The sequence below is a fragment of the Desmodus rotundus genome, chromosome 10 (genome assembly GCF_022682495.2).
Source record: "Desmodus rotundus isolate HL8 chromosome 10, HLdesRot8A.1, whole genome shotgun sequence".
Classification (NCBI taxonomy): Eukaryota; Metazoa; Chordata; class Mammalia; order Chiroptera; family Phyllostomidae; genus Desmodus; species Desmodus rotundus.
Genome location: NC_071396.1, coordinates 99,603,506 through 99,619,247, shown reverse-complemented (window position 1 = coordinate 99,619,247; position 15,742 = coordinate 99,603,506). Strand labels below are relative to the sequence as shown.

General features: G+C 39.6%; 1 protein-coding gene across 1 annotated transcript; it reads right to left on the bottom strand.

Annotated features, from left to right (window-relative positions):
- Window positions 1–6,554: 6,554 nt before the first annotated feature.
- Window positions 6,555–14,674, bottom strand: LOC139440308 (mucin-2-like). The gene is made up of 2 exons (XM_071219445.1): window positions 14,606–14,674; window positions 6,555–9,989 (listed from the first exon to the last, which is right to left on the bottom strand). Exons 1-2 carry the CDS (start codon window positions 14,660–14,662, stop codon window positions 6,555–6,557), a joined length of 3,492 nt encoding a protein of 1,163 aa, XP_071075546.1. The 5' UTR covers window positions 14,663–14,674.
- Window positions 14,675–15,742: the final 1,068 nt, after the last annotated feature.

Sequence of the window (15,742 nt, the reverse complement as noted above, 5' to 3'; positions counted from 1 at the left end):
CATGATTCTGATTTCTAATATTTTTAATAAGAACTTATATCACTAGAGCTAATGTTATTCTTAGGCTATGACCTTTAACCAGTGAGTCTCAAGTCTGCCCAGACATTACAAACATCTGTGAGGTGTTTTAAATTATAGATTATTAGTTCCAATTTAAAGATCCTGATTTAGTAAGTCAGGAGTATTATCAATTGTAATTTAAATCTGCTGGAATTATTAAGAAATCAAAAATTAAGAGTCTAAATTAATTAATTTACTGCTTAGTTTGCATTGCTATTTTCTTCTGTGACTTCTGTCTCTGGCACATAGCTGGGAATTAAGATATGTCTTTAATTGATTTCAATACATTTAGAGTCCTCAGTGTTGATTTAGTGAAGATTTAAGTAATTATTCCATTACTCCCTTTCTAAATTATTGCTCTTCCAGTGGCATCATGGTAGCTGTGGTAGGTATAATATAGCAATAGCCGTAGATACAGATTCAGCTACTGTAAAGAGTTAGCCACAGTTCTGGAGAAGAGCTAGTGGGGGAGGATAGCTGTAGGTTAGTCTGCAGTGATAACTGAAGGCTAACTTGCCATAAAAGAGAACATCTTGATAACTGATAGCCTATTAGGTATAATGAGCATGGCATTTGTAATTGCAGGTTCAGACAAAGAGGTGCAGGTTTTAGATTGTTGAAGGAGACTGATGACCATTGCTATTGTGGGGCAAGTGGACATTACAGTGGTTGTAGGCTGAGCGGAAGTGGTAGTGGTTGTAGATTCCACAGAAGCAAATGTCATTGTACATTAAAAGAGATGGTGGCAGTGGTGATGCTTTGGTTGTCAGCTAAGATTAAGGTTCACTAACAGTTGATGTTAAAATTGTAACCATTGTAGACTCTGTTGGGGGCACGTGTGGTTTTACTTGAAGTAGGAGCGATGGCTGAGGTGGTTCTAAGTTCAGTTGAATGTGTGGAGGTTATAGGTTCAATCAGAGTGAAGGTTGTGGCTACTGTGGCTGAGGGTTCAGTGGATGTTGAAATGGTTGTAGAGTCTGTTGAAGTGGCTGTAGTTGTAGGTTCAGTTGATGAGGTGGCCACTGCAGGTTGAGAAGGAGCAGAGACTTTTCCATGAAAGGTAACTATAGGGTCCCCATTGTCTGTGAATATGTTGATGACAATAGGAGAGTTGTCATTTCCTCTATTATTCACCAGGCATATTAGGAGTACTCCAGTTGCCGTTGTTATACAGGCAAAGAGACAAGCAAAACAGATGTTCCACAGAGACCAGTAACTGCAGCAATTTCCTTTCACCTAAGAGCATCAGTGAAAATATCAGTAAAAAAAAAACAAAATAGTTGTGATTTATCATCTCGTTTGTGTTATTTACAACTTAGTACATTAAGAGCATTTCAATCCCTACAGTCTCTGAAGAAATTTAGGCTAAAATCCAAGTTTTTATCCCAGTGGAAATAATTGCATGCTTTCTCTAACTTTAGAAGAAATCAAAATATGTCAATAACTCATATTCTCTTTTTCTATTTTGCAGTGACAGGTAGGGGTTTCTTCACCTTATCATGTAGACAGAATAGCGTTTTAAAGGTAAATTCTGTCACACGCCTGCTCCTCCTAGAGACACTGTCATTGTCCCAACTGCTCCACTTCCACACTCACTTCCTCCAGAACCCTGGGCTGGGTGGGGGGAGTGGGGGGCGGGGGCGGGAATGCAGACAACTGTAATTGGACAACAATAAATTTTTAAAAAAAGGAACCCTGTGCTCCAACCATCACCTCCTCCCCTTCCATCTAGTTTGTCCATTTGCATAACAACCTTTCTTTAATTTTATTAAAATCTTCAGGCCAGCAGCCCTTGCTTCACTCATATCCCTACTTATCCACCTTTTGTTCTACGCTCCATTATTTCAATACCACTTACTAATTCCCCCAAACCTCTTACAATTTCCTCTTCTTGTTTCTTCCAGCTGGCAAACAAATGCTATGTGCTTTCTCTCAACCTGCCCTCGAGCAGCCACACTGTTGGGAAAAGCCAAGCACCCGGACTGATCAGAATTGTTATAAATGTATGATCACCATCATTGAATGGATTTTTATCTTGAAATACAGGGTTAAAATATTTATCTCACTGATTCTCAAAAGTATTTTTATTCTGGATGCAGGGTAGTGTAGAGATTCATTCAAATCAAGAGCTTGGGAGTCCAGAAGATTCGGGGGTTGAATTTTAGCTCTGCCACTTACTAGCTGTGTAGCACTGGTCAACTTTATTTTTGTCAGCCTGTTTCTTCATAATGATAATGATACCTACCTAATAAGAAAGACAAAAGACAATGTTTGTAAAGTGCCTGGCTTCATGTCAGACATGTAAATTTTCAAGTGTCCAATGTGACTATTTCTTTGTTACTAGGATGAGACCAAAACCCTCAAGAAATGGGTTTCCTTGATACAACACTCATGCCTTCTAGACAGACTAGAGTAGATCTTAGATAGTACAAAATATAGGTCTTGGTATTTGTTGGGTTTTGTGCAAAGGGTGGCCGCCCCAAAGCAGCAGCAGAAGAATGAAGGCATGGGTCGCCAAGGCCAGAGCAATGAGGACCACAAAGTTCAAGTTAGCCCTAGAAAAAAATACCTTCTTTACCTTGACTGAAGGCACTATAATGGAGCCACAAGAAAAGGAAGTGTCAAAAAGGCTTACGTATATCTGAGAGAAGTCTGTAGTCCTTCCTTTTAAAGAAACTGTAAAAGAGCAGCTTTGTGCAGAAAAGTGCATGTAACCAGAAAACAGGACACCTAAGTTCCCCTGTTCTGGTCACTTCTGGCAAAAAAAAAAGTATGTGAATCCTGGTAAATCTGATAAATCCAATTCTCCCCAACAGTGTCTTAGTTGTTTGGCCACCACAGTATGTTCCTCAATATTTAATGTTCTTAAAACTCCACTTTTTAAAAGACAAAAGTTAGTCATTTGACTACCTAAGTTCAATAATTACTTTTTCAAATAACTCATCTTTATTTTCTAGTATTTTTAATTAAAATTATATTGTATTGTTTATGCTATTATAATTGTCCCAGTTTTTCCCCCTCTGCTCCCCTCCAGCCCGACCCTCCCACTCCCTCAGGCCATCCACACACCGTGCAGCATTGGTGGTATAGTGGCGAGCATAGCTGCCTTCCAACAATTATTCTTAATGGGCCAGGTTGAAAAAAGGACTACCACCATAGCGCCATCTGTTGTTATAAAATGTCACTTCAGCCTCCTCGATGGCGTGAACACCTGAACATACACTACTGCTCTTCCACCAGGAAGACCCGTGAAAAAGGCCGCCTAAATCACGTTGGCAAGAATGTGCCGTAACCAGAACTCTCGTATGATGCCGGTGAGAGGGTAGTTTTCAGTCCTTTTGAAAAACTGGAAGTGTCTCCTAACACTGAACATTTTCTTACTCTATGATTCAGCTATATTTTCTAGTAAAAGCCTGAACTGTGAGAAGCACACCAAAAGATACATACAGCAATGTTGCACAGAGCAATAATTTTAGTAAGATCCAAAAGCAGAAATACCATATTTTACCATTTTTTGCCCAAATTTTTGAGGGAAAAATAAGGATGTGCCTTCTACACGGCAAAATACGGTAACCTGAATGTCTACCAACAAAATAATGGACAAATAAATCATGGCGTGGTAACGTACTGAATTGGTACAGTACAATGACAGTGAAGCAGCCATAAGTAGAAGCAAACATACATAAAAATATCAAAAATAAAAGTCTGAGCTAAAGATGTCTGACAAACAAGAGTGCCTTTCCATTTCTCCTGTGTTCAAAATAGACAGAGCAGTCCGTGGTGTCACAAGCCAGGACAGTGTTCCCTTGGGGGGCAGGAAAAAGGAGGTGGTGATCGGGCATGGTGGGCACAGGGAGTTCTGAAGTGCTGGTAATGTTGCACTTGTGTTTATCTGGGTCTCAGTGTGTACGCTTGGTCATAACTCACTGAGCTCTAGCTTATGACTGGTGCACTTTCTGTCATATGTTGTACTCACCTGAAAAATTTTTAGAAAAATACTAATTAGAATAGGTTAAAATAAAAAGTCTATTAAAAGATAATTTCATGGTATAATTCCAATTCTAAAAAGTTTTATTTGGTAATAAATTCTTATAACTGTCACCATTTTCATTTACTGAACAAGTGTTTATTATCTACTAGTTGCCAGGTGCACACACTGGTTAAAGAGAAGCCAGGTCCCGGAAGAGATATAAAACTTGAAAATAGTAAAAGCTGTGCCTTCTTTAACAGAGGAGAGTTCAGTCAGTGATGCGTTCAGTAAGTTACACAAAGATTACTAATCGAAAAAATAATGAAGGAAGGAATTAAAATGAAAGGGTTGTAGTAAAGTTTTATTAGTTGCATGTAATTACAATAAGTAAGCTAGCAAAATAGGAGGAAAGTACTTCTGTAGAACTGACTTGAAAGAAGAGTTAAAAATGATTTCCAATTAGATAGTGACTATGAAAACATGTTTTAAATCACTGAATACCCACTTTTCCTTTGGGTCCAAGGGCACTTTCTGCCAGCTCCCGACCTCCTGCTCATTGTCTACACACCATCCAGCCACGCTTTGTTTACAGGTACAATGAATAGCAACATAAGGAAACTGACTCTTATTACGGCTTAACAAATGTATTTCCTAATTTCTACCAACCTCATTAATACCATCCAAAAGATGGAACAAATGACAATGCCCTTCTGGGCATAGTTTACTGCTTCAACTAGTGGTTATCAGTCCTGCCCGCACACTCTTTGAAAAGTACAGACTTACGGCCCATCCTCGATAACTCTGACTCGGGGGAACTGCAGTGGCATGTAAGTACCATAACACAAACATACACCTGTGAAGGCCCAAGAGTTCTAAACAACGGATCTCAAATCGGTGAGTGTATTACTCTCTGCATTGCTATTTTCTTGTTCTGAATATTCTCTGGGATTTCAGCAGATAGCAGGAACAAGTAAATATTTACTAAACATATTTAATTGAGCAGGCTTATAAGATTACTACAATAAATAGAAAACAAATTTATTACATTGAAAATAACACATTTATAAATATTTAAAATCAAAGTAATTTAAAGAGGAAATGGAATAAAACTAATTTTACACAATCTTAAGTGTGGTAATACATAAATGTATTTAACACATTCTCACCATACAGAATATCCATTCCCTATACATATTGAATTTGTGTATTAAATACTAAAACTTTGGAATGATAAATGACTATATTCATATTTGGTAACATTTTATTGAAACATAACAAGTTTCCAACATAAATAAATAGATTGAATTTACTTTGCATGAAAACTGTATTATTTAAAACCTCAAAATCTTCACGTTAAATGGTCAGGTCAAATTAATGTTACTGTAAAATCTAAATGCTATCTTAGGGGTAAAATTCATTATTGTTATGATGACAGTTGAACTGGTCGTTACGCAAGTCTCATTTTAGAGTGGCTACTTTGGGAGTGGTTAGAGTTACACGAGGGCAGTTGTTGGCTGAAGTTACCAATAGTACACAAAGGTTCTGGTGTGGGAGTGATGATGGTGGGTGTCAGGATTTGATGTGCAGGCATCCTAACTATCATCGCAGTGGAAGGGGTCATTATGAACTTGCCATTTATGTCAAGTGGGAGTGATGATATGACTCACTGAACTTGCCATTAACAGAGGCAGCGTTTGGTTCAGATGAATATGGAATAAACGGCCTTGAACAACATGTCATCAGAAGTCACAGCACTTACAGATTCAGGGGATGAGGTGCGGAAGGGCTCAGTGACGTTATGCCTGTTGTAGTAGTAAGCATGGCAGAAATGACGATGCATGAGAACGGTACATGACTGTATGATCGGTCAGTGAGGTGTTCCCTGCTGTGAAATATCTGAAGTCATGGCGCTGGCATATTTTCTTAAAGTAATGTTGTGGCTATGCACTAATTTGAAGGGGAAATACAATTGCTAACTGTATTATGTTAGATTACTTAGAAGGTGATGATTATTTTCTATGAACAGGTAATACTGGTTTGGAGATTATAAATTCAGCTGAAGTCATTATGTCACTGTGATTGTCAAATCAGTTGAGCTGGTAGCATCTGTGTGGATTTTACTTTTACTTGAGGAGGTGGCAGTGGAGGTGGAAGATGATGTTTTAGCTGAGTCAGAAGACAGACTAGATCCATTCACTAATTCAGCCACGACATTTGAATACCTACTGTGAGTTATGTACATTCAGTTGAAGAAAAAATATCAGTGTCCAGAGATTCTGTTAAACAGAGGCTAACAGATGCTAATAAACAGGTTCATTTGAAATACAAATTCTTCAAATATGAGTTGGAATTGTTGAATGAATTTTAGTTATACCTAAAACTGAAGTGACAGGGGTTATTGATAGTAGATAAGAAAAAGGTGAACTAGTATTGTAATCTCATAAGAGTATCAGTAAAAGTTATTGTGATCGTAGAATCAGTTAATAAACACTTTGTACTCTATACACACTGTACTCTTTGCACACTATAAGTGCAATAGAAAGGTATTTGCACTTGTAGTGGTGGTTGTAGCTACAGCTGAAGAGGCATCTATTCCTGTAGTGGTTACAGGTTCAGTAGAAGCAGTAGTGATGTCCAGCGTAGTCATAGCCTCAGTGGTAGTGCTGGAACTCATTGTAGCAGTGGGTTCACTTGAACCGTTGGTGGTCATGGTGGCTGCAGGTTCAGTAGAAGTCATAGTGGTGGCTGTTGTGGTCATAGCCCCAGTGGTAGTACTGGCAGCACTGGTCATCGTTTCCATTGAAGTGAAGGCTGTTGTGCTCGTTGTAGCTTCAGTTGACATGGTATCTGTTGTTGAAGTGATTACAGGTTCAGTAGCAGCTATAGTGTTGTCCAACAAAGTTGTAGCCTCAGTTGTAGTGCTGGCAGTGGTTCTGGGAGTGGGTTCACTTGATGTGGTGGCTGCTGGGCTGTTTGCAGGTTCAGTAGAAGTTGTGGTGGCTATTGTGGTTGTAGCCTCAGTGGTAGTGCTGGAACTCATTGTAGCAGTGGATTCACTTGAACTGTTGGTGGTCATGGTGGTTGCAGGTTCAGTAGAAGTCATAGTGGTGGCTATTGTGGTTGTAGCCTCAGTGGCAGTGCTGGCATCATCAGTGGTAGTCGTTTCAGTTGAAGTGGAGGCTGTTGTGCTCGTTGTAGCTTCAGTTGACATGGTATCTGTTGTTGAAGTGATTATAGGTTCAGTAGCAGCCATAGTGTTGTCCATCAAGATTGTGGCCTCAGTTGTAGTGCTGGTAAGTGTTGTAGCCATGGGTTTCCTTGAAGTGATGGCTTTTGTCATGGTTGCAGGTTCACTAGAAGTTGTACTGGTGGCTATTGTGGTTGTAGCTTCAGTGGTAGTGCTGGCAGGTGTTTTGGCAGTGGGTTCACTTGATGTGGTGGCTGCTGTGTTGCTTCCTGGTTCAGTAGATATCGTACTAGTGTCCACTGTGGTTATAACATCAGTGGTAGTGCCATCAGTTGTGGTAGCTGGTTCTGTTACAGTAGTGGCTACTGTTGTGATCATCAGATCAATTGATGTGATGGCTCCTGTGATGGTTGTAGGTTCAGTTGAAGTGGTGACAGCTGTGGTGGATGCCCCATCAATAGAGGTGTTAGTGCTGGCTGTGGTGGTTGTAACCTCAGTGGTTGTGCTGGCATTTGTAGGTAGTTCTGTTGAACTTGTGGCTAATATGGTGACTGTAGGTTTAACTGGAGTGGCATCTGCTACTGTGGTGGTTGTAGATCCAGTAGAAGCCGTAGTGATGGCTGTTGTTGTATCCTCAGTGGTAATGCTGACAATAGTGGTAATTGGCTCTATTGTAGTGGTGGCTACTGTTGCGGTACTTGGTTCAGTTGAAGTGGTGGCTGTTGTGGTGATGGCAGGTCCAGTGGAATTCACAGTGGTGCCTGTGGAGGTTGTAGCTTCAGTGGTAGTGCTGGCAGTTGTCGTAGGTGTTTCTGTTGAAGTGGGGGCTGATACGGTGGTAGCTGGTTCAATTGAAGTGGTGTCTGTTACTGTGGTGATTGTAGACTCAGCAGAAGCAGTAGTTATCATTGTGGTTATAGCTTTAATGGTAGTGCTGGAAGTTGACGTGGTAGTCGGTTCACCTGGAGTGGTGGCTACCGTGGTTGCTGTAGGTTCACTAGAAGTCATAGCTGTGGCTGTTGTAGGGATAGCCTCAGTGGTAGTGCTGGCACTCATTGTGGCAGGTGGTTCTGTTGAAGTGGTAGCTGCTGTTGTGGTTGAGGGTTCAACTGAAGTGGTTTCTGCTGTAGGTTTGCTAGAAGCAGTGGTGGTGGCTATTGTGGAGGTAGCCTGAGTTGTAGTACTGGCAGCTGTTGTGGTAGCTCGTTCACTTGAAGTGATGGCTGCTATGGTTGTTGTGGGTTTGTTAGAAGAGTTAGCAGTAACTGTGGTTGTAGGCTCAGTGATAGTGCTAGAAGTTGTTGTGGTCGTTGGTTCACTTGATGTGGTAGCTGCTGTGGTAGCTACAGGTTCAGTAGAATCTGTAATGGTGGCTGTTGTGGTTGTAGCTTCAGTGGTAGTTCTAGCAGTTGTGGTAGGTGTTTCTGTTGAGGTAGCTTTTGATACGGTGGTAGTAGGTTCAGCAGAAGTGATGTCTGCTACTGTACTGGTTGCAGATTTAGTACCAATGGTAGTGGTGACTGTTGTAGTGGTAGCTTGAGTGGTAGTGCTGGCAGTGGTTGCACTATTTGGTTCAGTTAAAGCAGTGGCTACTGTTGTGGTTGTTGGTTCAGTGGAAGTGGTAGCAGCTGTTGGGTTTGTAGGTTCTGTAGAAGCAGTAGTGCTGGTCATTGTGGTTTTAGCCTCAGTTGGAGTGTTTGCAGTCATTGTTGTATTTGGTTTAGGTGAAGGTGTGGCTGCTGTTGTGGTTATAGCTTCAGTTGTAATTGTGGCTGCTATAGTGGGTGCAGGTTCAGCAGAAGTGGTAGTGGTGCCTGTTGTGGTTGGAGCCTCAGTGGTAGTGCTGGCAGTCATTGTGTTTGGTACAGTTGTAGTGATGTCTCCTGTGGTGGTTGTAGAGTCAGTTGAAGTGGTGGCTGCAACTGTGGTTGTAGGTTTGGTAGAAGAGGTAGCGATGGCCATTGTGGTTGTAGCTTCAACTGGTTCTGTTGATTTGATGGCTTCGTTGTTAGTTATAGGTTCAATAGGAATAGTTGTGGTGCCCACTGTGGTTGTAGCCTCAGTTGTAGTGCTAGCAGTTGTTATGGTAGTCATTTCAGTTGATACGGTGGCTGCTATAGTGATTTTTGGCTCAGTTGAAGTGATGGCTGCTGCTGTGGTGGTTGGTTCAGTAGAAGTGGCACTGGTGGGTGCTGTTGTCACTTCACTGGTGGTGCTGGAAGCTGCTGTGGCGGTTGGTTCAGTAGAAGTGGCACTGGTGGGTGCTGTTGTCACTTCACTGGTGCTGCTGGAAGCTGCTGTGGCAGTTTCTACAGTTGAAGTTGTGGCTGCTGCTGTGGATGTAGTTTCAGCAGGAGCAGTCTTGCTGGCTGCTGCGGTTGTAGCCTCAGTTGCAGTGCCTGCAGTCACTGCAGTACTTGTTTCAGATAAAGGGGTGCCCTCTGCTATCGTAGTTTCTGTTCGAGCACTGGTTGCTCCACTGGTAGGTTCTGTTGAAGTGTAACTGGTGGCTGTAGTGATGGTAGTTGAAGTGGACGGTGTGGTAAAATCTGTCACGGTAGTGGGAACTGTGGGCTCAGAAGTAGTTTCAGTTGCGGAAGAGGTTGTCCCATGGTTTGAGGGAAACTGGATAACAATGGAGGCATTGTTATTTTTCCCGTTATACACCAAGCACATTATGAGTACTCCCATTGCTGTTGTTAGTGCACAGGCTAAGAGACAAGCCAGGAAGATTTTCCAGAGAGACCAGTCACTAAAGAAATTTCGTGTCACCTGGAAAGGATTTATACAAAATTACTGCAGATAAGCTAAAAATTTCCAAAAAATCAGTGCCATTGGTAATCCATACACACAGACACACACACATAACCTCGTTGAAAGACAATATACACAAAGAACACTTTTAATAGTATCTAATAATAAAAGCTGACTCAAATTTAAGACTGCACTTAGGAAAGACTTGGTCCTGTTTGTCTTTATTATAGGAACAAAGAAATTTCACTGACCTCTTATGCTTTCTTTTCATATACCTGTATCTCAAACTAAAAAAAAAAAAAAAGTAACAGATTTCTTCTTAGAAATTTTTTGTCCCCCTCACCATCAAAAGAAGTATCTATACATGTGTGGGTGACTGTCACACACAGGTATCTGAGTGACCCAAAAGATCATCTGATTAAATTTTCCTCCCCTTCTGACTTGTCAACTATCAGAAATTTAGCTGCTTTGGAGCCTTCCATTTTAAGTGGCTTATCAAATTTTCTAGCTAACTTTCCATACAGGTTAGTATTTAGCAAGATGAAATTCAGAGTCTGAAAATATTTGTTGAAATCTCACTTCTATGACATCAGCTACTTCCACTGGGTAACGTACTCACCTCTTGGATCCTATTCTTTCATCCATAAAGATGTACGCGACAGGATTAGAGTAAGGATTAATGTCAGTAAAATTACTTTTTAAATTCTAAAATACTACATATATGACAAGTACTATACAAATATATGTGATTTATATTTAATTGATATATTTACATATATATATATAATTTGACATTGTAGCGGAAACACTGCATAATGTAAAACATCTAAGTCTCCAGAGAGTCTTAAATTTAAATCCCATACCATTAACGTTTTGAGCAAATTGCTTAGCTTGTCTAATTCTCAACTTGCCTTATATCAAAAGGGGGGATAATTATATCTCAGAAAACTAAAATCAGAAATGTCCTCCATAATTAAATTCCCGCAGAAGGCAGTTCATTGCAATAATTAGGAGCACAGGCATGGAACCTAATGGATTCAGGTTTAAATCTTAACTCCACCTTCCACGAGATGGATGATGATAATTGGAAATTTTCATTATCTTGTAACGCCATGATTCCTTCATGTGGATAATATCACCTATTACATAGGGTTGCTATAAATAGTAAAAAAAAAATAGCGGTAACGTTTCCCTATACTTACTTAGTATTAAAAAATTGAGTTCACTAATTAGTTCATTATTATCCCTTGTTTTATAACTGAAAACAGAACACTAAAGGAAGCAAACACAAAGCAGAGGTCTTTGGAGCACACAGAGCATTTCTTAAATGTTGCAAAATTTGGAGCAAGGTTCCAGATAGTAAACTCAGTTTGGGTGTTGAGAGGTGCACCCACTAGGTGGTCAGAAGCAGTCCAAGGGCACTGGGTATGAAGGCCAAGGGGACTCAGGGCACCAACCAAGAGAGCCCAAAGACAGATGGCACCTCCTGCCCCATGGCATCCAATCTTAGAAAGGAAGTCAAAGGGGGAGGAGAGGAAGGACCATACTCACATCTCATAAAAGGGAGGAAATTACCCTCATTTTTGGTTTGAATCTTTAAAAAGAGGAGCAAGATTAATAGGAACTCATGTGAACCTGACCTGAGACCTGTGATCCAGCGCTATACTGCCGCTAACTGGATGTGTAATTCTTAAAACATCCTAAACTTCCCAGACCACACATTTTTTCATCTAAGTAAAGGCATCTAAAACAATGTTCAGTTCTCTGATGGGTCCAGTTTGTTTGAGGTCATCAGAGACATGTTCTCTAAATAACTCCTATCTACCAAAAGCATTCTTCCACAACGTCTCTTGACATAGAGTTCATCCTCTTCCATTTTATCAGAATCTCTCCAAATTGTCTCCACAGTAAGATTAACCAGAGGAGGGGCGGAGTCATAGCTAGGAGCATTAAGCTAAACTGCAAAGCATCACCATCAATCAGAGTCACGTTTTCATCTTAGGGTGGTAGGGTTGGGGGGAGACTCAGAGATCAGACCTTAAGGTAAAGAGAACAGAACAACCAGAAAAAGGGTCATGAATACAGGAAATCTGCTTCCGGACACCAAAATGAGAGTGCCAAATGGTTCCTAAGGCAAGCTGCAAACACACAGGTCAGAACCAGGAGGGCTAACAGAAGGCCTGCGGCTGGCTCAGAGGCAGAAAGGGAAGGAGAGTAAGGCAGACCACCCACAACTAGGGCCCCAAGGCCTTAACACATGGCTTTCTCTCCCACCTGAGCAAGGGTGACAATGTCATTCACTGCCAATGCATTTGCTGTCATCCCCTACTCAGCCCTCAAAAAAAAAAAAAAAAAAAAAGAAGGGAGCCCAAAACTTTATTTTCTTTGACCCTTACATATTTTCTCTAAATTACATATGTTTTTGCCTGTCCATCACAATTATTAACTCTTTAAATGAAGAGTCCCTTCAATCTATGTCTCTTGCATTCCCTCTCAGTGACCTGACATGTTTAAAGAATGCTGCAGATTTGCAAAGGACAATGTTATCTTTAATGGATTGAATGGTTTCTACCCAAAATATCACATCAGGAGTATTTCCATGTGTACTACATCATAACCCAGAGAAATGGAGCTGTCCCAAACACTACCTGGCAGTGCTGTAATTCTCTGCTTGGAAATTCTGAGAGTCCAAGGGTCCCTGCACTGGTGCAGACACCAGTTAAATTGGTATCAGCATCACCAGTCACATCAGTTGACACCGGAAACCGACATGCTGAACCGCGATCTTCATGATTTTTTGTGTATATAAATGGCTGTACATAGAAAAGAATGGGGAAAATGGGAGCTATTATATTCGATGGCTAAAGTAATGTAATTCTGATAAATATAAACCAGATTGTGACACATCACAACATATTTGATCAAATAACTTCATTTGAAACCTGACTGAAAGAATAAGTGAATACATTCATAATAATTTCTTCTTAAAACAAGGAAATCTAGATAGTCATCATAAGGTACAGTTAATTATTTTATACAATTATTGATGTTAAAATCCAGGAATAAACATTATCATTTATCCTCATAATGTTTAATGCAATCTGTTAAATATCATTATGTGTCAAGCTGGCATAAGGAGACTATGTAAGAAAAAGCATCTTGCAGTAAATATTCTAGAGACCTTAAGGTTATCGAGAACAACTTCCTTGGGTCACATTCAAAATGAGAAAACTAAGATCCACAGAGTTGAAGCGAGGTTCTGGGGGCAGAATAATGCTCACTGCTTTAGTTTTCCCTCTATCTTAATACAAGTGAATCCCTCAAAGTTAAAATTTTGAGCAGTTGGAGATCTATGAATTACAGTTAATTAGCTCTTGGAAAAAGCCAATGATCTCTGTTATATGCATCTAATATGCATCGGCTATGTTCATGGAATATAATTTTAAATTCTCTGCTCATAACTGAAAAGGGATTAATTTACCATTTTGTGTTTTCTAAGAGGGAAAACAAACTCCTAAATTATACTTTTTTTATGTGACTTTCAACTGCTATTTTAATCCACTGGTGAAAATGGATTACAAATGGCCCTCAGTGTACATCCACATATCCAGATGTAAAGTGAAACATTGTCAGTCATCAAGATCTGTGCCCTTTATTTGAAAACTCTCAGCATTGTCTAGGAAAATCTTCAGGATGACTAATTTTTTACTAAAGGGAACTTTCTATCTGAGGGTCTTAACACTGTGTATACACAGTGAGAGTCACCAGGCCGGAGGGACCGTGAAGAACATTTTCAGAGGAGGAGGAACTGACCTAGAATCAAGAGACCAATTTCCCTGTCCTGTAATTCCATGTTAGCACAGGGGACAGAAATACCTTTCCTTACACAATCTAATTGTCCAATGAAACTTATACTGATTTCATTCAGCACATTTCTATTTCAACTTCTATTATCAAGGGCTCTAATCAGCTACATAAAAAGCAATCCCAAAATACACAGTACTAGTTTTTTTCTTTTACAAACATAAGCAATAGTCAAATAATACTGTATGTCACTGAACTCTAATACTTCACCTTAATACAATTCTTTACCAAGAAAATAAATTCCTAAGTAGTTAAGTAGAGACCAGTCTAAAAGATTTGCTAGATAATATGATTCCTAGGACTAATCTTCACTACAAGATTATCTTCTAACTTTCAAAATATGTAGAAATATTTGAGTTCTAAAAATCTATTACACTAAAAAACTAGGCAGTTAGCACAAAAATCTATACACCATATTTTAAAAACATAATTTGTTAATGCAATCAAATGCAGAGTGTTGGCTTACATTTGAATTATGATAGCTGTGAAGAATTATTTCAACAGACTATTAAATTGTTACCCCCAAATTGCTAATATCCTAGATTAGTGAGTGTTAAAACAGATGTCCCAATCATACATACATTGCATAAAATACAAATATCCTAATTAATAAGTAATAATAGCTGAAAATTGGTTTCCATATAAAACTTTGATTAAGGATTCTTTTTGGGAAAGACCGTGTTGTAATATAAAATCCTAGAGTGCTATAAATATTGAAAACAGGACTCCAAGCTATGAGAGCACGCCACAGTGGTGCCACCAACACTCACCGGCTGGTTTTCGGAGTGCTCAATGTTCACTACGTATTTCCCCCGTTTTCTGTCCATTTTCCAGCAGCCAGTGTCACCAATTCAACTCCAGAAACATTTTTCAGCCTGTTCATTGCTCTTTATAGCTGCAACATTGAGAAATAATTGTGTTGATTAATATTAAGTCTACTATGAGACATTGGTGTGTGGATTACACAAAATAATAAATAATTACTCTTTATATGGGATCCACCTTAAGGAAGAAGTGGGGTGTTAAGCAATTACATAAGAATACAAGAAAATCAATCTCACCTCTGAGAGTATGTTCTCGCTCTCTGGACTACCCCAACAGGCAGCCTGACTAGCAGAAAGAAACTGCAAGCGAACGACTCTTCCCTCTCCCTCCTATCACATCATTTCACAGAATCCTCCCTTCCAACTTCACCAATAGCCCAAGACATATTCTGAAATAAGCCAATTTGCTGTTCCTCCTTTACTAACCAGACGTGACCAGCTTTCCCCTCTTACTGGAAGTGACTTTTAGACACACATGACTCACTGTTCATCAAGTCTTGACTTCTTGGATTCCTCCCCAGCTCTAAAACTTTTTCAAGTTATTCTCTCTCTGCTTCTAGAAAAAAAATTGATCTAACCTGGCTTACTTCCTCAAGCTCCAAATATAGGTAGTTAATCTGATGAACAAATCTCTGTGAATGTATTCACCGGGGTCTATTCTCCTCCCTCTTGTGGGATTTGTTTGGCGTGGTTTGCAGATTACTTATGATCCTGCTTAGAATTTAGTAACAGGACACATGGGTAGGTGAAGCTCTTCTAACTTTTGTGTATTTTACTCAAAAACAAAGAGCTTTATTTTATTATCTATAGGAATAGCTTTAACGGGATCTAAAAGACAATTGGTGAGATTTAAGAAATGACTTTCTACCTCCAATGAAAAGTTATCAGTCAGCTTCCAACACAGGTATCCAGAGAATCCCAAATAAAATTGGTGCAGAAAGCTATCTTTTCAGTAGTGATTAATCCATAGATAATTTACTGGCAAATGAAGCAACAAAGACAAGCTATTTATGCTTTTTTGTTAAAAGTGTCCCATGTAGCACTTTTTATTTGACCTGGTATCTATCGGATTTCAAAGATAAG